This window comes from Pyrgilauda ruficollis, unplaced genomic scaffold (assembly GCF_017590135.1).
Source record: "Pyrgilauda ruficollis isolate IOZ18807 unplaced genomic scaffold, ASM1759013v1 scaffold12, whole genome shotgun sequence".
NCBI classification, from domain to species: Eukaryota; Metazoa; Chordata; class Aves; order Passeriformes; family Passeridae; genus Pyrgilauda; species Pyrgilauda ruficollis.
Genome location: NW_024510321.1, coordinates 15,199,027 through 15,221,933, shown reverse-complemented (window position 1 = coordinate 15,221,933; position 22,907 = coordinate 15,199,027). Strand labels below are relative to the sequence as shown.

General features: G+C 40.6%; 1 protein-coding gene across 16 annotated transcripts in view; it reads left to right on the top strand.

Moving 5' to 3' along the window:
• Nucleotides 1–22,907, top strand: part of KIAA1217 (KIAA1217 ortholog) — a 177,125-nt gene that overhangs the window by 75,455 nt on the left and 78,763 nt on the right. For 14 of the 16 annotated variants that reach the window (XR_005957064.1, XM_041490171.1, XM_041490172.1 and 11 more), the window contains one exon: nucleotides 6,470–6,665. Coding sequence is in view for 14 of the 16 variants with exons in the window: in XM_041490171.1 (XP_041346105.1) it covers nucleotides 6,470–6,665 (196 nt within the window). In the remaining 2 variants the exon portion in view is untranslated. Of the gene's footprint in view, nucleotides 1–358; nucleotides 475–6,469; nucleotides 6,666–15,398; nucleotides 15,418–22,907 lie in introns of those variants that run through there. The other 2 variants (XM_041490166.1, XM_041490168.1) reach the window with 2 other exon arrangements.

The window sequence follows — 22,907 nt, the reverse complement described above, 5'->3', positions numbered from 1 at the left end:
AGCAGAGAGGAGTTTGACCTTCCAATACATTCACTAAATTGAGTAAAATGTGCACTCGTTGGAGCGTGCAGGCCCTGTCACAGGATGGGCAGTGCGTGGCCGTGGCTGAGCATTACTGGTGCTGATGACTGAGGTGTCTTCCCCTCCTCATTCACCATGGGAGCGAGGAGGAATGCTTTCTTTTACCTTTTTTGGGAAAGTTCTTCTGGGTGTGTTTCCTCCCTTTCTCGGAGCATGTGAAGATGTGCTCTGGGGCAGTACGTCAGGTTGGCAGCACACGGAATCCATGGCTTGGCTCAGTGGCCGCACGGCAGGTGGCGGGGGAGGGCTCTGTGCTCTGCTGGCATCGCTCCTGTGCGAGCATGGCGAGCCCCGGCTGCGCTCCGGAGCGCCGGGGCAGGAGGAGGCCGGCAGTGCTGCGGAGAAGGGGCAGCTTCCAGCGCAGAACATGCCTCCAAGCCAAGGAGGCTCCAGGCAAGTGGGGTACCTTGCTTCAGTGCTAGGGTGGTGGGCAGCCATGGCTCAGGCGTTTCTCCTTATCAAACAGGAAATAATTAATAATTCTGGCCATTCATACCGTAGAAATCCGTATTGCCAACATACTGAGATGCTTGTGAGAAAGAACTGGCGTGTGACTCGTTATTGTTGATTCAACAGAAAAGAGTTAAAAGTTTGGGTTTGAGACAGAGAAATGAAAGCTAGAGACATGTTAGTCCATGAGCAGGCATCCGGGAAGAGTATAACTAAAGTGGGCAGCTGCCCTTCCACTCTCTTCAGCTCCGGAGAACACGGATGCTGGCATGTGCCTGCTCCTGGCATGGTACCATTTCCAGCTGATGGCATCCCAGAGAAAGATGCCATAGATTTTTACATCTTGTAATGGTTAAAAAGCACCAAAAGCACAGAAGTGAGTTTGTCACGAGAGATGGTTTGATGTTGCATTCAGCTGCTGAGTCATCTCCCCACCCCCAGCTCCCCCAGTGAGACAGAGTATCCAAATACATCCCTTGCACAGAGGTAATATTGAACTTCAGTTTATATAGACATGTATAAGCACTTAACATTTCTGGGAAAGTGCTGTGGAAAAATATGGGAAATGCTTATAAACAAGATAATATGGGTAGCATTCACTTTTTCTTCAACAGTAATGTGTCACTAATAACATGTCCAGGCAAGTAAAACCCTGTTGTTGTGTTAATATGGAAACCCAAAGACTGCATCTGTGGAAAAACCAGATCCATCCTTCAGACAACAATAATGTGACACAAATGTGATGAAGAAGCATTGCTGCAGTAGTAAGAATTCATGTGCTGTGGTAATACTTCAGAGTTAAACTCATCATACATGAAACACATCCTGTTTATATGCATATTTGCAGTCTGTCACGTGTCCTGTATCCATCTTTGGTACATGTCACAGGACAAGAAGTTTACTTGACGGTCAAGAGGAGTAGGCTTCCATTTTTCTACTGATTTTTTCTCTCTATTTGAAATGTCAAGAAGTCTTAAATGTGGGGGAAGGGGGGGCCGCCTATGCTATGTTATTAGAGTACATGATTGGAAAAATGTATTTTACTACCTCTGTTTTATTTTTTGGTGCCTTTACCATTTGTACATTGCCAGGAGTGCTAGCAACTTCCAAGATATGTAAAATTATTCTCCTGAGTAGGTACATTTCTGTCAAGATAAGAGCTAAGGAAGTTCCTGGAGACAAGAAATAAAAGGTGGGAATTGATTGAGAGATGGAATTAAAACTTTCTTCATGTTATGCAATTTTTTTTTCTGAGTTCTGTTTTGTCTATGGAAATGTGTGAAGCAAATTTGCAGGAGAAAGGGAAAGAGGGGAACAAAGATTTCTGTTATATAGATTAGTATAAAAAAATAACTGGACATGAGCATAGAATAACTCTGTGAAGAGCAGAAACATAAAACCAGCTAGAATAAAAGCGCGAGAGGATTAGTGTGGACAAATGTGAGCAGAGGACCAGAGGCAGAGGCATGCAGAGAACTTGATGAAAAATCTCTGCTACTTCATGACTGCCCATTACATTGGCATATCTGCAGTATCTAATTTTTCATTATTCAGGTACTTTCAGGCTTTATTCCTAATTATTTGCAATTTTACTGCATTTAAAGAGCCTTGCATTTTTTTCCTTTATTTTTACTGAGTCAGTGAAAGGACTAAAGCAGATGTATTGAAAGTGCATTCTTTTGCCAAGCTGTAGCAGACAGATGTCTGTCATGAGGCATGATTAACTACAGTTTTAATTCTTTGTCAGATTCCAAGAGTGGTTGAAAGATCTTCTGTAATTGCTAGCTCCATGTGCTATTCTTAAATATATACCCTGAAAAGGTTACAAGGGTATCTATCCTTATAAATAAAATAGTGTGTCCTAAGTAAAAGAGTCATCAAAAAGCACTGTGTAATTACATAGAAGTTTACACCAGAATTGTCCATCCCTATTTTGGCCTATTTTCTGATGATCTTGTAACCCAGAACTAGCACAGACAGTGTCTTTTATCAGAGATGTCCTTAAGGAGGGTCAGCTCTACGCAGCTGGGTGAAAGATGAATCCTATTGCACAAAGAAACCTTCAGGGGAGTGCCTCCTAACATAGAGCTTGGGAGGAAAGACCATGGCTGACTGAGGAAATGTAACCTAACTGGTCTTGGCAGAGGGGGGAGAGAGACTGCTGCCTTCTTCTGAACCTCCTTCTGTTTTCTGGCACCTATCCCTGAAGTGGCTTGGAATGTGCCAGCATTTCCTTGGATTTGTCTGCCTCTGTGGAGTCTCTATTTACATATTTTAATTTTGGCTAATGCTGTTCCTTAGTAGATATATCTTGAGTTTTCCTCTCTGTTAGGTATTTCAGAGTTTTTTGCTACAGCACCAGTCTGACTCACATAGCAGCTGTCTAGACTATGACTCTGGTTGGATCCTCTGTTGGGTCCTGAAACATTGTCTATTGGGGTCAACATTTATTTTGTGAAAGCTTGTACTGTGTGCTAGTTCCTGAAAAGTCCTTAAAATGACACTTGCTGAAGTATTATTTTAAGCATTTTAATATTAGTGAACATTCAGTGAAAATATATATATATGGCATTACTTATTAAGTATTTATTTGACATTTGTCTTATTTTTATTTGATATTAGAGTCAACATCCCGCATGAGTTGGTTTTCCTAAGAAGTCATACCTAGGAATCCACTTGATTATTAAGTAGCATCAAGCCTTGTGCTTGTTTCCAATAACAAAAATGCTTTCCTATAAAATATGTATTCATATCTCTCTTGAATACCCACTGTTGTTTCTGAGTTTGAGAATTTTTTTTAGAATCTGCTTAAAATTCAGAATCTTGGAATGTAATGTTTACAGAAGTTTGGCCTAACAAATAACTTGAAGCCTTTCATGAACTTCATGTGCGTATTTGGTGGATCTCATTTATAGCTTGCAATGGCTTTATGTTGGTGTCACTCCGCTTGCTAGAGTGGAACTCCTATGGATTTGAGCTGGTGGATTAAGAGGAAGGCTGAGCTTTGTACCTGAGCAGAATCCATGATGTGCCTCTGGATTGCTTCAGAAAGCTGCAGCATTGGTGGTGAGAAACAAGGGCTGCCAAAAAACTGTGTTTTTTATTGAGGTGGGTTGACCCTGGCTGAACACCAGCTGCCCACCAAGCCACTCAATCACCCCTCCTCTGCTGGAATGCAGGGGAGAAAATAAGATGGGAAAATGTCATGGCTTCAGATAAATGCAGTTTAATAAAGAAAAAGCAAAGGCCACATGTGGAAGCAAAAGTGAACAAAGTATTCTCTATTCCCTATCAGCAGATGATGTCCAGGCTCTTCCCAGGAAGTGAGGTTTCAGGCTCCAGTACATGTAGCAGTTGCTCCATAGGACAAATGTGGTAACAAATGGTCCTTTTCCTCCTCCTTTTTCTTAGCTTTAATTGCTGAACAGTCATCAAATGGTATGCAATATTCCTTTGGTCATTTGGGTCAGCCCTTCTGACTATATCCTCTGCCAAGATCTTGCCCACCCACAGCCTTCTGGATGCGTGAGGGAATGTTGGAGAGAGCCCTTAAGCTGTGCATGCCCTGCTCAACAGTAGCAGAAATAATGGTGTGTTATCAACACCTTCTAGCCACCAATACAAAGTACAGCGCTATGAGGGTTGCTATGGAGAAAATTATCTCAGCTAGACCCAACAGATTTAGCTACAGTAAAGACATCGTGTCATCTGTGGGGATCTGGGATGCTGTATCTTAGGTCCTATGGCATTTCCCCAGGGACAGCCAAAGAAACACAGTGTTGCTGAGGTTGGCTCCATCTGTGCATTCACAGGATACGGTGGGCAACTGCTCAGCTAAATCTGTGCCTGTTGATTTTGGTAATAAAGTGTCCCCTTACTGCTCAAATATACATCTGTTCATATTATCAATGAACAATATATGTGCAACTGCATGTCTCAAATGACATTTGGGGATTATTTTATTATAAGTTGAAGAGAAAAAAATAAGCAAAAGCAAAGCAAAATAAAGCTTGATCCATATTTTAATTTTATCAGTATATGTTTTCTTTAAGAAACAAAAACAATCTCCTTCCCAACAAACTCTGAAACTAAGGATCTTTTGTAGATTGATTTTGTTGCCTTTTTCTTTTTTTAATCTTGTTTCTTTTAGTCATGGTTTTCAGAAAGGGAGAATTATATGCCTTCTAGCTCCCTATTAATGGATTTATAGAGATAAGTTTTTAATCACTACAAGGAACTACAGAGCTGTAATGTCTTGGCTTGGTAGTACTTCCGTAATATGCCCGTGTAAACAAAATACTTAGCAGTGATGGTTCATGAGCCATTTTGGAAAGTTGAATGAAGAAGTACTGACTTATCAGATTCTTTTCTGTGTTTGCAGGTCACTTGTCACCTCTGTAACTTTCCTGGCACAAGTCCTTGTATTTACAACCTGCAGACTAGTGCTGACCATGTCAGAGGCACTTCAAAGCATACTTCAGAGCAAATGTTGTTAGCTTTAAGTCCTGCATAAAATTCAATGCTCTTGAACAATTTCATTGCAGGACATTGCATAGTGTGCCTACTATTGTAATATTAGCATTTAGCAAGTGAGTAGTTCTGGAGGATTTACTTTCTTGTGAGGTATATCTAATAATTGTAATTTGTGAGCAACTGCACAACTTGGCAAGAACAGCCCTCTACAACCAGCTAATGAAAATGTAATAGAAGTTGAAGTTCTTCATACATTCAAAGTCACATAAGGAATATTATGTGATGCTGAAATGACTTTTGCTCATTTCACTTCTAAAACCACTGAAAGAAACAGATGTCAGCAAGATTAGTTAGCTTAGCTTTCCAGAAAGAAGCATAATCTTTTTTGGATCTTGACAGCATCTTCAAACCTAGAGTTGAAGTTGATTTTGATACAGGGGATTTTTAACATAATAGCATCTGACCTTAAATGATAGAGGAGAGAAAAACATACAGTTTTAATGCTGTCTTGTGTCTGGTGCTGATTATAGATGTCTATAAAGTTCATATTTACATACTGGGTTTGGAACCTAGTAAGCTTGCTTTGCTTTGAATTTCTGCTTTGTATGTTCCCGTTTGTTGTGATATGGTTTGACTGAGAGAGACCAGGAAATTATTCTTCCAGAGTAATAGTACATGTGGTTGTGAGGGAGTTTCACTACACAGTATTGACTATGCTTCTTAAAGCAACCCCTTTTTGCGGAAAGGGCTTAAAATGTCGTTTATAGTTTTCAAAAAATGTTCAGGACATTTTATTTCCTATTGAATATGTTTTTACTAGGCAGATCCTACTGGGAAGAGTTGGTAGAAGTGCATAAATGAAACCATATCTCTCCCCTGCTGGAAGAGTTGGGTTTTTTCCCAGCAGCTGTGTTTATCAATTTATTAGTATGATTTCCCAGCAAAAGTCATAATTAATTTGGTCAATTAATGAAGACAGTTCTGATTTATGCTGGTGCAACAAAATAAAAGGTAATTGTTTGTGGTTTCAACTAGAAATGTTGGATGGCTGTTTTGGCTATGCTGCATGACCTGAACCTTGCATAGATGGCACAGCAGAAGATACTGAAATTGATAGCTTTACAACTCCATTACTGTACTGCTTTTCAGAGGATTTTTCTTAGCAGATTTGATAAAATTAGAGTGTGTGTGTGTGTGTGGACAAGGAGAGTGGCATTACTGTACATCACCTCAGCACATGTCATATCCTCAGGGCCTTGTTAGCAATGGAATTTGCAATGTGGATATACAACCATAAAAACTGCAGCAGAATGTGCAAGGACACTTTTCCTAAATAATCTACACAAGTGACCTCCAGCATACCAGAATTTGAAGAATTGGACTCCTTCCTTCTTCTCTTTGATTTTTTTTCCCCCTCCCACCCTCTGGTTTCAGTAGACTAATAAGGAAATACTCTGTTTTGCAGACAAGAAGCCCGAAGCCGTCCCAGAGCCCGCAGCCCAATTTGGGTGACCACACAGAACACCTCTCTGAAGCATCTGCTGATTCCTTAGAGGTCATGTCTGAAGGTGATTCTCCAACCCCCTTTTCGAGGGGCAGCCGCACACGGGCAAGTCTTCCCGTTGTGCGGTCAGCAAACCAAACAAAGGAAAGATCACTGGGTAAGAGCCTGCTCCAGTCTTTCTCCATTCTGTGTTTAGTCTGTGTTTTCCATTTGTGGATTTAAAAAAGGCTTTAAATAGTTTGGGCTTGAAAAAGTGAAGACTTTGGTAGCAGATTGTTTTTCATGTCAGGTTGTTGTTTGGAAATGAACTTGGTATGGGATACTGAGTAACTTGGGGGAATGGTGATATTATTTTCATAAGATCTGAAAGTGTGATGGGAGCACAGTAGAAATGCAAGGAGAGATGAAATGCTGAGTAATGGTTAAAACCCACTGTTGCAAAGACTTCCTGCCAAGCCTGCACAACATTTGGTGATGAACTTAATCCAAGGCTGTACCCTCATTTTCAGACAGCAGACACAGGTTTCTCACTTTGTTGTCTCTTCAAAGCCAGTTGAAAGAAACCCAGAGCTATGAATGCCTTAGTAATCCATCTTACTGAAAAGGTTTGTATTTGTGGTGGTAGCTTTCCAGGCCTAGGATTTGAATGGATATGCTGATGGAGATGCCCTTTACTTTGGGGCAATGCCCTTCCGTCTGCACAGTGACAAGAGAAATGTGTCAGCACAGGTGGACAGCTCTGCTTCCTGCATTCTTCCCATATCTCAGGGTTGAATTCAGCCCAGCTGTGAACCAGAGCTCCTTTTATGATGGTGAATTTTGTCTCAGAGACTCGGCTCAGCTGATGGATGGTAGGAATAAAGGCTGTTCTTTTGAGGGAAGACACCAGAGGGCAGTTAAAGCGTTGTGAGAAGACACGTAATTCATCTGTGGATTGCTGAGGAAGGCAGGTTTTGCTCATAGGTAATAAACTGAAATGCTGCTTTCCTGTAGGCTCATCTCCCAATATATAGAGTGACATAAATTGAAGACTGGACTGTAAATCATACCATGCTTGTAAGCTTGTCACGGTGGTTTACTCGTCCCTTAATAATCTAAGACAGTTTCTGTCAAGAGTATTATGATATCTGACAAACACAACAATTGTGAAGAAAACAGGGCTGGAAGGGGTCCCTTACTCTCTCAGAGCTGAAAAGTGAAGAGCAGTGGGGCTGGAAACAAGAAGCTGATCTTTGTCCATGTCAGCTCACAAATGGCTGCCCTCCCACAGCCTCCTGGGTCACCAATATGTTTGGCTTTTGGAGGAAAAATTTGTGATACTTCAACCTGGATTAGACTTTTCCTCTGAGGTGTTTTTAAGAGCACATGTATGTTTACTATACATGCACTATTATTTTTACTATACTATACTGCCTATAAGTTACTGCTGGCTAGGGCATCCTCAGTATGGCTTACTTCACCCCAGGATTTTCTGTAAAATTTGTATTTGCTTCAATGTGGTGTTAAGTGGTTGAGCCTTTGGAACTCACAGTCCAGCCCCACTGTGCAGGCTGAGTACCCCAGAGCTGGAAGCAGCACTGGAGGTGGCACCTCAAGAGAGCAGAAGGACAGAATCCCCTCCCTTGACCGGCTGCCCACACTGCTTGAGATGCAGCCCAGTGCACATTTGGCTCTCTGGGCTGTGAGTGCACATGGCTGGGTCATGTCCAGCCTCTCAGCCATCAGCACCCCCAGCCCCTCTGGGCAGGGCTGCTCTCACTCTGTCCATTCCTCAGCCTGTGTTGATACCAGGGGCTGCCCTGACTCAGGGCACCTTACATTGGTCTGGTTAAACCACATTAGATTTCTACATGCCCACTTCTTGAGCTTGTCCAGGTCCCTCTGGATCGCACCCTGCTCCTCAGGCCTGTCAACAGCACCATGCATCTGGGTGTCATCTGCAAATTTGCTGAGGGTGCACTCTCAATCCCTTCATCTATGTAATTTCTTAAGATACTAAATAACACTGGTCCCAGTACAGACCCCAAGGGACAACACTTGTCCCTGATGTCCATTGGGACTCTGAGCCATTGACCACTACCCTCTGGATGCAGCCATCCAACCACTTAATTATCCATCTAACAGTCCACTCATCAAATCCATCTCTCTCTAATTTAGAGAGAAGACTGTTGTGGGGACCATGTCAAAGGCTTTACAGAAGTCCATATAAAGGGCAGCTGTAGCCCTTCCCTTGTCCACTGCTGTGGAAGCCCACTGCAGAAGGCCACTGGCTTGGTCAGACAGGACTTGCCTGTGCTGGCTGTCCTGAATCAACTCCCTGTTCTCTATGTGTGTATGTGTGATCCTTCCCCCTAGTATTCTCAGCCTCAAGGTATCTTCAGCTTAGGGACTTCCTGGTTATGGTTTCTGCCTGTATAATAACCATCGAGAGATGTCTCGTCCAGGTATTTGTTCAGTCCACCTTTGATTCCCATGTAAACGTTTCACATCCTCCACAGTGCACCTGTGACTTTGGCAGCAAGTTTCTGTTGGTTTACTGCCTGACCACTGCTTTCCTGTTGCTTTGTTTTATATTTATTTATCAGCTCTAGGTTATGCCCCTTAGTCCTTGTGTTGGAAGGGACAGCAAACATCGCATTGCTATCTGCTTCCCGCAGGCCATATCTGATTGCTTTGGCCTGTCATTTCCCTCAGGTCATTTCTTCTCCAGCTGAGAAGTGCTGCTATAGCCACTTGTTGCTTATCCAGAAGCCATCCTGGACGCTTGACTATCATTGCTGCCCTGAAATTTTGCAGTTCAATAGTATCTTTGCTAAGATGGGAGGACTATAAGTTCACTGTTAAGTAGTTAATTCCTAAACACTTTTGTGAGCATCTCTTGCTTGTACTGAAATGCGTTGTCCATGCTCTAATGGAGGACAGCCACATGAAGATACACTACTTTTATTTAACAGCCAGGATTTCAGACCCTGCAAAACACCATGTCTTTCGTGTGCCAGAGACAAGGTCCCAGTTTATCCCATAATGAACAGGCCAAATGCAGGAGAAAGAAAAAGAAATTAGCAAACAATAGGGAGGCAATGTAATATGAAGCATTTCAGTTGATAGTTTTTAGGAGGGGTCACAGATGTGTGTGGCTTAAGGGGTCATCCTGCTAGTCAAATAGGAGGTAATATATTGTCATCACCCCACAATCTGTCTTTTTCAAGTTCCAGGAACCAATTAGTAACAAATAGTTTGTTTTAAAAGATAAAATGTATTCCATAGTAGTTCTGTTTTATATTATTATTATTGTTGTTAATAGTATGTGCATTTCTTTTATAATGATGTCCTTTTTGATCTCTTCTGCCACTGTGTTTTAACAACACCATCAGCAATGTTCTGAAATTTTACTTTTGAGACCCTTTGCGTGCTGGGGTCCTTTTTATTTCCAACTGTAAAAGGGGAATGTTTATTTTTAAAAAACAGGAAACTGTTTATAACTTCAGTTTTAAAAGCATCATGAACGTACTTCTAGTCATATGATTTTAAATAATCTGTGTATCATCACCTCCCTTTCCATATCTATTAATTTAATTTAATATAATTTAAATAAAAATTATGTTTTGATTCTAAGCGAACATAATTTCAGCAACGAGAATAATGAACTTTTGGAAACTTCTGTTAATTTTACGTCATATATCTCAATGCATTTTAAAAAAATTGATGTTTTCTTTTTGAAATTCTAATTGTTCTGTGGGTTCCTATTTTACTAGCTATATATGAGTCAGTTTGTTTTCCAATTGTGGTCTGAATTAACATGGAGCCTGGGAAGGAATAACACAAATGCATTTTGGCTACCTCACTATCACGGGTTTGTCAGTCAGGGCTAATCTAACAGGACATGGTACTCACATGGAGTTGACCTAGAAAACAGTATTCCTATTGTGGGCCTATTTAAAATTTCAGCCACAGCTTTTGAAATTAAGGTCTTTCTTGGCTAAGAAAACTAGAAATCAACACTTGCTTCACCATTGTGCAGCCTGGAGACAAAGCAAGATATTAAAATAAATGAATTCACCGTGCAAGAGAAAATTAAGTGTATTTTAAAATATGTATTTGAAAGCTGGGAGCTTTTCCAGTGCGATAACTGTGGGAAAAAAATTATCTAGCAAAACTGTCAGTGAGAATCATCTGAAACCTGGAAAGTGCTCAAAAGCTTTCAGCAAACTTCACTTGCAATTTGCCTGGAGGAAGCAGAACCTGACAGGCATCCAGCAAGGTTGCGCCAGCACCGCCTGTGCCCGCGCTGCAGCTCGCTGCTGTCCCTGCTCCGGTACCTCCTCAGTGAAATGAAGGCTGACAAATATGTTCACTTGTGGTCTCTCATGTGGTACATCTGTCCAAACAATGGGAGCACCCTGGGAAGGGCAGTAAGTGGCATCCTGGTAAGTGGCATGCTGTGTGGTGATGGAGTGACGGGGCAGCCGATGCGTGGGTCAGAGCCCAGAAGGGCGGCTGTGGTCACCACTCCCACTGCAGCCACAGCTGTTGGTGCTCCTGCAGGACCGGGCTGCATGTGACGAAGGAAGGACATGGTACAGGAGGAATTTCCATAAATGCACAAAGAGTTGGGTTTGAGTAGTGACTGAAGGTGAGGCTTTATGGCTCATGGGTTGCAATCATCTTTTCTGGGTGCGCGGCCACTCCAGTCCAGATGGATGAGGAGCAAAGGAGGACTGGGCTCCCTGCTGATAAACCCGTGCCTAAAGTTAGATGGTGTGAAAAGGCCTCTTCAGAAATGTCTGAGCCTGCCAACATTTGCATTTTATTTGCATTTGGAGGGATTACATAAAGGAGTTAAATTATACAAATGCTTAAGGATTGGCATGGGGAGGGTCTTAAGCAATCATGGAGTATTCTGATTATTATTTATTAGCCCCCAAACCCAGGTTTTGGCAGGCACAGATTTTAATGTCTGATTAATTCGTTTGCTGCCACCTTATATGGAAATGCCATTACTGGCTATAATCATAACGCCTCAGTCTTTTATAGCATTTCTTGCAGATGTTTCTCAAAGCCTGTTAAAAAAGAAAGTCAGTGCCACAGTGACAATTTCACTCATAGTAAAACCTTTGCAGAGAGACAGATCATTGCTTTTCAGCTGACAGTAGAAATAACTATATATATATACATACATATATATATATGTGTGCAAGATACTGTAAGACACACAGAGAAAAATATAAATGCTAAAGGTAGACTGATATATTATATTATATTGGAGTTAATTAATTGTTACTTAGTATTTATAAGCTAGAAATTAATATAGGCATGTAAAATCAGACAGAAGGTGTGTGAATGGCCATAGAATTTATATGAGAAATCTGTGATTTGCTAGTAGTGGCACTGCCCTCTGATTCCTTAGGGCATGACTTAAGCCTAATGAAGTCAGCAAGAACTTCAGTTTAGTTCATGGGAGAGGAACTCCCTGGGAAGTGCATTTCAAGTTAAGGCTGAGTATAACTTTAATGTATTCAGACATCTTAAAGAATTTTACCTATCTTCCCTTTTATAGTGTATGCAAAGCAGCCAACATGCAAAAAGGTCATGTAAATATTTGCTGTTGTGGTCAGATGGCTTAACAGAGACTGACAAGTCTATAGGAAAAGCAGCCTGAAACAACTAGTTCCAATTAATGAATTGAAACACAGACCTTAGGAAATGATAATACTCTAATGTACCTCAGGTTTTCCTTCCAGCTTTCCAAGACTTTATTTTCTTTCCCTTTTCTTCAAATTATAATAACTAAAGAAAAAACCACACACGTCTTACCTGAAATGTTTTTTAACAAAAGAGTAAAAATGTAAAGAATGATATTGACATATCATGTTTCATTTATTGTCTGTACAGGATATATGAAAGGCAGGTATAGAAAAGAGTGAAATATGTGACTTCCCAGCACTTGTGCCCACAATTACAGTTTACCTAACAGTTTCTTTCTTCTGTAATAAAATGTGTGGGGAGAACCTGAAAAAAAATGCTTCCAAGGAGCAAGATACTATTTAGTACATACTGTCTCAATAGAGATGCATTCTATCTGCCACCAAAAAGCTGATATGCAGGATATTTTAGATGCTGTGTCACACTGGAGCTGAATTTTATTGCAGCAGGTTGTAACAGCATGGACCTAATGGGTTCATTGCGGTGATACTGGAGTAGAAGATGTACAGTGTACCAAACAAATCCATTAGTTATGTAAGTCTGTGTCTGTCACTGCTATATCTGTTAAATGACTTTTGAATGCAAACTTTATTATTCATTTGCACTGCAATAATACTGAAGGACCTTGAGCAAAAACACTGCCTCAGTGTTGTAATACCTAGTGACAAAATACCCCTATTTCAGCACCTTGCAACGTGAATAAATCAGAATGAAAAGTGGTGAAGATACCAGGAGAGGTAGAGTAATGAGTGTACAACCTGGATGAACTGAATAAAGCTATATCAGGGTGGCAGTGGCTTTTCTCTTTATCCCAAATAATGCCCTCACAAAAGGTGTAATGTCTTTATCCAGCTCTACCATCACTTCATATTCTGATTTAGCAGCAGCAGTTTGAGCCTTCAGCATTTGGAGTCTGCTGGAAGACAGATTTGGCAGCTGGGAGTAGCTTGTACAGGTCTCCTTCCTTCAGAGGAATGGTAGGAGGCCAGATGGAGCTGTCCCATGGGGTGTATCTAGGACAGGAGCTATCACTTGGATAAATCTAATATAATTTTTGTGCTAGGTAAAATTTGTAAGCCTACCTCTAATACAGTAAGTCACACAAACACCAGAGTCTTCCATTTGACATAGGTATGCAAAGGAAAAAAAGTGTATTGCAATTCCATGTGTTGCAAGGAGTGTAAGACTTGAGCCAAGGAGAGGTGCATAGCCTGCCCCTCAGCACATTGTATTTAGGATTTGCTGCCAGGGCTGACAGCAAGTCCCTGAATGAGGACAGCTCTTGGATTTAATCATTGCTCCCAGTACTGTTTATGTATTTAGGTAGTGATTCTAATGCATAGTCTCTATGCTGGGCCTAAGTTCAGGTTTCTGTTCCCAGAGGGAAATAATGTCATCTCTGTGGTGTCATATAAGACTATCTCTTTTATTAGTTCTTGTTCTCCATCTCTTTTCTGCATTTCTGGCTACAGAGTACCCAATTCAAGCTGGATAAGAGGATAATCACTGCATCAGAAGCTTGTTGATAGCCTGCTGATTAGGGTGCTCTCTTGGGACAACAGGGGCAATGGTCTGAGCAGCTCTATAGATTAGAGTCCTTCTGGATATTTTTTTAACTACTCAGCTGTTTCATGGGAGATAGGTGCTTGTACCATTGCTTTGCCCAATTACCTTCTATGATGAATAGACCATCTGTGGGTATGAGGGCAGAGTGGTGGATGTTGTTTATCTTGGCTTTAAAAAGGCCTTTCATATCCCATAGCCTTCTTGTAGCCAAATGGGGGAGGTAGGGGTGGCCTTCAGGGTGTGTAACTGGCAGCTGGGTTTTAGCTGTGCTCCTCAGGGCTGGACTCTGCACCAGTGATTTCTGACATCAAAAATCTTGCTGTTGGGATGGAATGAACCAGCAATAGGGTCAAGTCTGAAACTAAGTTTGAGAGAGCATTTGATGTGCTGAATAGCCAGATGGCCACTCCACTGGGACCCAGTGAGCAGAGAAATGGAGTAGCAGGAGCTTCATGAAAGTCCAGAGAGGCAAATTCTGTCATCAGGGACAGAACAGCCCTGCAACAATGCTGGCCAGGACAGGCTGGCTTGGCAGCAGCTTTGCAGAAAGGACTTAGGGTATGACAACAAGGTGGCTGTGTGTTGGCAGCAAGGGAACAGTGCATAGCTACCTATGGGGAAAATTTAGCCACCTGGTCAAGGGAAGTGATTATTCCCCTCTTCTTGCCATTTGTGAGGTTGCACTGTGTCCAGTTTTGGTTCCCCAATACATGAAAGATAATGACAAATTGAAGTGAGTCTTGGAAATGGCCACTTGGCATTCTTCTTCTTAATTGTGCAAACTAAGGTCTTGGTTCCAAGATCCTGTCTAAAGTAGCTTGTGAGGACTTCACACAAAGTCCAGCTGTTTGTTAGAGTTGAGAGAGGTGAATTTTTGGTGTGGTGCCCTAACCAGCTATGCTCTTAAATGCTGAAGGCTCAACCCATAAATTTGCAACTGACAGTAGAGAACTTTTTAAAAATGAAATAACTTCAGAAGTATTGAAGAGAATTCCTGCTGTAAATATAGACCATTTGGTAAATGGAGCAAAATTCCAAAGGCATGCATGGCCCGCATGACTTTAATGCTTCATGGCTATGGATTATTAAAATGTTCAGATTCTGCCCTTGAACACATCAATTGTACCTTGTTTAGTACTAAAAAACAGGGTTTATAAGAACAGTTATTACTTAATGAGTTTGATACAGCTGATTTATACACAAAGGAAATACAATTGGGTAGGATCTCTCTTTTTTGTGTGTTTATTCAGGAGGAAGAACAAGTATTCCAGGAAATTTAATTTATATTTTCTTGTCTTTTTTGCTTTTGCCCATTTAAAAGTTACCAACAAAAATGCCCCTGTGTAAAGCACTTGACTACAGTGGCCTTAAATGCTTCACATATCTGTTCAGTCTTTGGCAGGCACATCCTTGGAAATTGTACTGGTCAGCTTGGCACCTTTGGCTGGGAGCCAGCCATGGCTTACTGGCTGCTTCAGAGGGCAGGGACTCAGCTTCTGGTGGACTAAAGCAGAGCCTGCGCGGGCATGTCCTGTGCCTGTGTGTGGAGTTCTCTGATTTTACTGTGCAAAACTGGTGAATGTGAGTGCACTAAATGCAGCATGGCAGAGCCTCTGGGGGCCCTCTGAAAAATAACTCTGGTACGTATGAAACTTCTTGTTCATCTTACTGAGTTGTTCGGCTGTAGTTTTTAAAATATTTTTTCCCCCAGTATCATAGTGGTTTTGTGTTCTTCCAAGTTTGCTGGCATTGTTTTGTCAGTTTGGGGTATGAAAAAGTCGCCTTGATGGTAATTTGGGCTATTCGGTGCAACAGAATACAATTATTGTCCAAAAGTGATCGTGCCAGAACATTGATTTCCACCTGGGGAACTAGGTTAAACTGAAATGTTCTCTCAGAACCTCTAGATGATAGAAGTAACTGTTCACAGTAGATGGACTTGCTGATATAGGTATATAGACAAAGTTGCCTTTTGACAGGAGGCTTTTTCACAGGTTTGATGAGGAATCAGATGGGGAAAATACTGGGTTTTCTTTAGGTAAAAAAAAGTTGTCTGGTTTCTTTTTGGTTTTTACTTATTCTTCTTAGCCAGCTGAATGCATTTGTTTGTAGAAAAGTGGTAGTATTTTAGTGGCAGTTAAAAACCTTTATTTTTCATAACATTTTGGTAGGAAATTTATGTGACTACTGAGTTTGAGTTTTCCATCTGTCTTTTTCATTAAGTAACAAATTATTGCAAGTCACTGTAAGTAGCAGAGAAGAATGAAATATCATAAAATGTAATACTGGACTAAATTAAACAGTTCCTGTTTTAATTGAAACTGTTATCAAACAACTTAATACCTTGAACAAATATCTTCAGACTATTGTGCAAAAAAAGAAATTAAATTAAGAAATTGCTTTTATTCATTAAAATATCTACTTTTTTATTATCTTAGTACTTTAAGACAGCTAAGTATATTTATAGAACATTTTCTGAATGTGGAGGACAGATTTTCAGGAGGGAGTACTAACAGAAGTTATTATGAGAGCTTCAGGCTAGAAATACCACAAGGATCATGGCAATGACCTCAGACTAGTTGAAACTGTGTGGTGAAATAGGAGAGTTAAGTCTTGAGGGTATGGAAAGTAAGAACTTAATATTGAGGAATTTCTTCCATGCTGCAAGAGTTGTTACTGTTATAAACTTGTGTCTGCATAACTTTGGCAGAATTTGGTGATGTGTATTTGCTCTGTTTATTAGATAGCTGGGGGGGAAAGAGGGGTGGGGAACAGAGACCAACAATATGGGCCTATGCCATCTTTACAGTCTTATATATGACAATTTTGTCAAAAGCAAAGAAAAAATGGAAGTATCTTGAAATCTTAGTTGTAAGAATTTAACATTTAAAATTCACTTTTGAGGAAAGGCCTGGCCCCAACAAAAAGAGTTATCATTGAGACTTTAAAGATTATCCTTAGCTTTTAAAACTCATGCAAGTCTCACGTAATGACTTGACATAAATATAAGTAAGAAACAAGGATGCTTTTTCTCACTTTTGCTTGTTACCATTGCTGCTGACTTCAGCATGAGGGAATATCCAGACAGAGACAGTGACTTATGGCGGCAGATCAAGCTAAAGCAGCATGAAAAGACAAAGACTGCCCATCTTTTCAAAAATATATGGTTAATTGATGGTTAGGGGTAAAGAGTGAAACTAATCTAATGGCATTTCCCCCATTTTAGTTATACCATGCTTTGCACCTTATATTTCAAGGAGGTCCAGAGCTCCCAATACATCCAGGTTTTGATTGCTGCAGTCTAACTAGCTTTACTGTTACTAGAAATTTTCAGATTCGACACAGAATTTCCAGAGGATACACAAAATAGCTGCGTTGGAAGAGGGTAGGAGTGTCTTCATGCCAGTCGTTTTTGGTTCTGTGGGAGGGTTTCAATGCTACAGTGCCCAAACATCCTGCACCAGCCAAATACAGATTTTATCATCAGTTAATACTTCTCTTCAGCTAGATTAAGGTATTGCCAAATGCCAGTAAGATATTTCAATGCAGAAATTTGTAAAGACATCTTGCCTACAGAGAGGGAGTCCTGTAGCTTCACAGAAAAGAAACTCATTAACTCAAATGTAATCTTTAACTGTATTTTATTTCATTAAACTGAGGAGTTATTTAACTTTCTGCCTCAGATTTTTCTTCTTTGTTATAAGACAATTGTGTGAGAAATTGTATTTCTCCATTTAAAACCCATCGTTTGAGAGAATTAACAGATACTTGTAAAGGTCACAGAAGAGGACACAATCTTGTTTGTTTACTTATTCTTGTTTTATCGGGTATTTAACTTTCCTCTCTTAAATAACATATTTCTAAAGGTAATTTTTGTTCTTTAAACAAAAGCTAATGGTGATTACAGTTCTCTTAAGCATGTAAGCTGCCCTGCATGGAGATCATTGTTAGCAATATAACCATGATATCGTGGTGCTTAGTCAGGGTTAGGTCAGCACCATGTATGTGATGGAGGTGCTGAGGGATGTGAGCTGGGTGGTTTCCTGGCACCTGCATGACATTAGCTCTTGCCATAAGGAGTAAAACTGGTAAACCTTTACCAGTTGTGATTCAGCAGTTGTGGTCTTATCAGTATAGGTTCTGTGCCAGCCCTGCTGTGGTTATGCAGATCCGTGCTCTAAAGCCAGCCTAGACCCCGTGTGCTCAGGTGAGATTCACCATCACTCTGTGAGGCATGTCCTCAGCTCCCAGGCGGGTTTTGCAGCTCAGCAGCACTGTCTGAGCTGAAGGCCTTTCTGTGAACGTGGTGTGTGTGCCTGAGCTCAGAGCTGTGCTGGCTGAAGGCACAGGGAGCTGCTCTGGGCATTCCAACTCAGCCACCCGAGTCAGGGTAACTCTGCATCTGTCATCACACTGTGTTAGGTTTCATGTAGATCGTCCCTGAGAGAAATGATGAAATAATTTGCACATCCTGCCACTGACCATGGATAAAGAGGCAGCAGAAAATACTGTGTTTTGAAAGAGCTCTGTATGTAGGGAAGGAAAGGGCAGTCATGTGGTGTGTTCACAGGATCATCATCAGATCTGGGTTTGATGCTTGTAAACCTTTCTTTGAACATGTTCTTTTGCCTCTTGGGTGTTTAATTTCCCTTCTCTAAAGCATACCTCTTTGTTGACAGGAATGTTGTGAAGCAATTTGTTACCAGGCTGATACTACTGAGGCCTACATGCAAATGTTTTCTGCTGTGGCCTGTGTTTAAGGCTGTGGTCTGTTGCTTGTAGGTGAAGAATGATCAAAAATTCCGGAGGTGTTTCTGCAGCTAAGTTATACTACATAACAAAGAGGATGGCTGAACATTCTGGTTTGTGTTGTAGCTATAGGACAGTGCAGGGCTGGCAGCGTCTCAGAGCTCTGGGAAGTGGGAGCCACAGCATTGTCTGATGTGCGCTTTCAGAACTGTTGCGTGGCATTGTTACCTTGTTCACAGTCATCTTCATACATGTTGTCCTGGAGCAGCAGGGAATTTCATAGTCCTCTTTGATTTGTGATGTATAAAAATGGGCACAATCTTCATGTTTCAGGTAAATCCATTGTAACAGAAGCATAAGTGAGTGCAAGAGGGACTTGAGGGAACATGGAGACAGGAGCATCCCTTGTGTTTAATTATCTTTCCAGCAGCTTTGCCAATGTATGTTCTGTGCCCTAACAAAAACCATGTCTAAGTTATATTCTATTTCTTCTTGCTTTAATCTCCATGGGAGTGATTTTTTTTTTAGCTGAAGGTAAAACACACCTCAGAGCTCCAGCAACTTACATGAAGTGGAACCTGTGGGTATTGTCGGTGCTCAGAATTTCACCTGGGCAATGTGTGGAAGAAAAATATTGTGAATGATTTTAACTAATGGATTTTGAGTCTCTTTGTTTTGTCATGCTCTAAAAGGATTTTTAGAAGTGAGCAGTTAGTTCTGTCAAATAGGAAATGCCCTCAAGCATTGCTGTACCATGATGTGCATCAGACAACTCAAGAGGAAAGGCGGTAGGGTTTTTTAAGGGCATGTGATTTAAAAGAGAATAAAGAAAAAAAAAAAAGAATTTATTATGTCTTTGAAAACATCTTTTTTCTCTCAAGTGAGATCGGGGCCAAAACATTTCTCCAAGTTGTATGTTTAAGGTGTCTGTTTTAAGGCATAATATGCATATTTGCTTTGAAAATTCAGGACTCAAGGACAACTGTGATTTTGCTTTGGATCAGTATTTTGTGGGAGCATTGAAGCACAGGCAGAATCAAGACTGTTCTGCAATGATTTTGACTTCTGTGTAAGGAAGATTTTTCAACTCTGCCACTTACTCTGTGTTAATGGTTTCAGTAGCTCAATATTGAGTGTGGTTTTAATGGTCTGAAATGCAAAACTAGCATTTCTAAATTTGGCGCTAACTTTTAAACTGGGCAGAAAAGTGAGTCACACCCAACTGCAAAGCTGGTATGCAAAGCCTGTCTTTTTAGCCAAAAAAAGATTTTTTTTTTTTTTTTGCCACTAAATCCAAGAAGGTTTAAATGCCAAAACATAGAAGGTTCCTTATGTTCTTCATAAGGAAGAAATTTTTCATAACTGAAAGCTATCATCAAAAATTAGTATGTCTTTGAATATCTTGGAAAAGTGAAATAAATGCAATCATTAGCTGGTTTAATTTTTTACAAATGTAGTTAGTTTCTGAATCCTGAAGAATGTTTAGCTGCATAGAATATTTGAGCACTAAAAAGACAATTTTACCTAGAAACATAAAGACATAAATGATGAACATAAAGAAATAAATGATGTCTCAAATTATAATTAAAAAAAGAGAAAAATGGTTTAATAGCTCATTAAATATCGGCATTAGAAATAAAGGTAATAAGAAAACTCCTCTCAGTCTTTGAAAGAAAACTAGTGTAATTTCAGTCTGAAAAAGTTTTTCCAGGCAAAGTAGGATTCTTATGGGGTTTGAGTGGAGTATTAATGAAGAAAGAAGTATCAGCTCTTGATAATAATATGAAGATTAAGTTAACAGCTCTATTTTATAAAAGCATCCTAATATTAAATAATAGTTAGGTAATGCTGAGTAGTCTGTTTAGTATTCAGGAAAGTTAACATCTTCCTTCCCTAAGTGCAAGCAAAATTACCCACTGATTGTAGGAACATCTGACTGTTTCTGCCCTCATTCGTAGCAATTACAGAAAACATAAGATTAATATTAATATTAAAAAAATATTAAAGACTAAGGGGAAACTAAGGGCTCATCTTAGCTTGGAACGCCTTCTTTTCTTTTCATTAATTGCCTTTGTATTCTAGGACCTCACCTTTCCCCATTGCTTTTGCTCCGTGTTTGTATCTCAGCACCATAAAGTGCCCATCCTGTTGCTGACTTTCAAGTGTGACTCACTGACTTACCATCTAAATTTTTGTGATTTGCTGAGATTTGCTGATGACTGATGGCAACTGCACTGAGGGTCAATCCTCCTGATCGGTCATGGGAAAACAACTTCACAGTGCATCTACACTGCAGCTGCTGGGGTGAATTCGGGTTGTGTAAAATGCTCTGCCAGCCTTTAGCCCACCTGTGTTAATTATTGGTCGATGCAAAGGCCTGGCAGCACAAAATCTTCCCAGACTGGACAGAATCCAGTAGGGGTCACAAGGATTCTTAACTTGGTTGGAGCCTCTTTGCTCTGACAGGTTGAGAGAGCTGGGACTATTCGGCCTGCAGAAGAGAAGGTTCAAGGGCAGTAATGTCATCGATGTACAAAAGAACCTGAAGGGAGGGGGCAAAGTGATGTTGAGATAAACTCTGTGTGTGGAGACACAAGGCTTGACTCTATTTCAGAAGGCTGACTTATTATGTTATATATTATACTAAAATGTTACATTAAAACTATACTAAAAGAATAGAGAGAAAAGAAAGATTAGAAGGTTACAAAGAACAAGAATAGATTAGAATGCATAACAAAATCTTGTGACTGCTCACAGCCTCGGCACAGGTGGCTGTGATTGGTCATCAAGTGAAAACAATCCACATGGACCAATGGAAGATGCACCTGTTGCATTCCACAGCAGCAGATAGTTATTGTTTACATTTCTCTCCTGAGGTTCTCAGCTCCTCAGGGGGGGAAAAATCCTAGGAAAGGATTTTTCATAAAATATCATAGCTACAAAGAAGAGCCATGCTCTCTTCATTCATGCCCAGTGACAAGGCCAAAAACAATAATCACCAAATGAAACATGAGATTCCCCCTAATGTCAGGAAACCATTCTTCACTGTGAGATTGACCAAGCACTGACACAAGTTTCCCAAAAAGGCTGCGGACCCTCTGTCCTAGAAGATACACAAAAACTGTGTGGACACTGTCCTGCACAAGTGGCTGTAGCTGTCCCTGTTTGAATGGAGTAGGAGTGGACCAGATGACCTCCAGAGGCTCCTTTCAACCTCAGCCATTCTGTGATTCTGTGATCTGCCATCTTTTTACGCCACTGTGGAAGCTACAATTGCTCCATCTCGTACAGACAGCAAGACAGTAAAGGGACAATGCAGTGTTGTACAGAGACATCTAAGATGGCTCAGAAACAGCACAGTGCACTCAACTGGGCTTACCAGTCCCCATCTCCTTGTATCCAAAGTAGTTCAGCTGAACACTTGCTTCTGAATCTTCCCCCTAGTGCTGTACATCCCAGGAAATTGCTTCATTTAGTTGCAGTTCTGTGGCAGCTTGTTTGCTGCTGTGCAGGTCCTAATAAACCTTCCCACACTGGAGATGCTCATGAGAAGATCTTTTGGTTTTCTTTAGGAGCTAGACCCAGCATGGTCAGAACTCATCAACACCATCAAGTCCAGACTGATTTCTTCTGTTAATTGAGATGGCTCTTTCTGAGTGCTTTAGTCCTTGGAGGGCTTTGGAGGTCACAGTGGCATGGGACTAGGTATAGCAATGCTCATGGGCCAAACTCATGCAGTACCAGCCTGGCAGGGCCAACACAGGCATCATGGAAGCGGTACTTTGTACCTCTCTGTACATTCATCTTTCTGTATGATTCATCTTTCTTTCCATTATTGAGTGTATCACAGCCTCCCATTCCCTGAAAATAGCTGTATCAGAAAGGTGTTCTGTCTTGAGTGAATAAGAATGTCCATATTTTGCAATTCTGCATTTAAGATTACTTATGTTTCTCCCTGAGCACTAAGCATGATTATTAATGGTTCTGTGAAAGTGAATGGTTCCAAAATTGCTCTTGTTTTTTTGTGGGATACCTCAGTTTTACTCCTGGAAGGAGTTTTCACCTGAGGCTTTATGCTGTAATGCCAGCAAATTGAACTGTGAATATAAAATTCCTTGAGCTAAAATGAAATTTTGGTTTTATTGGTGTGAAGTTATGTATAAGGAAAGCTGAATGTTGTAAAAGGATAAATTTCTTCCTCAGCTACTTTTTTAAAAAGTACCTTGTGATTTACCTACAACTTCCACTGCAGAGCCAACTTGGTGTGTTTGAGATTTTCCATTAGGATGTGTAACTTCTGATTTATCTAACTGAAGTAGAATAAGAGGCATCTCAGTACTGGGACTAGCACATTCATCAGGACCAAACCATATAATTGTTC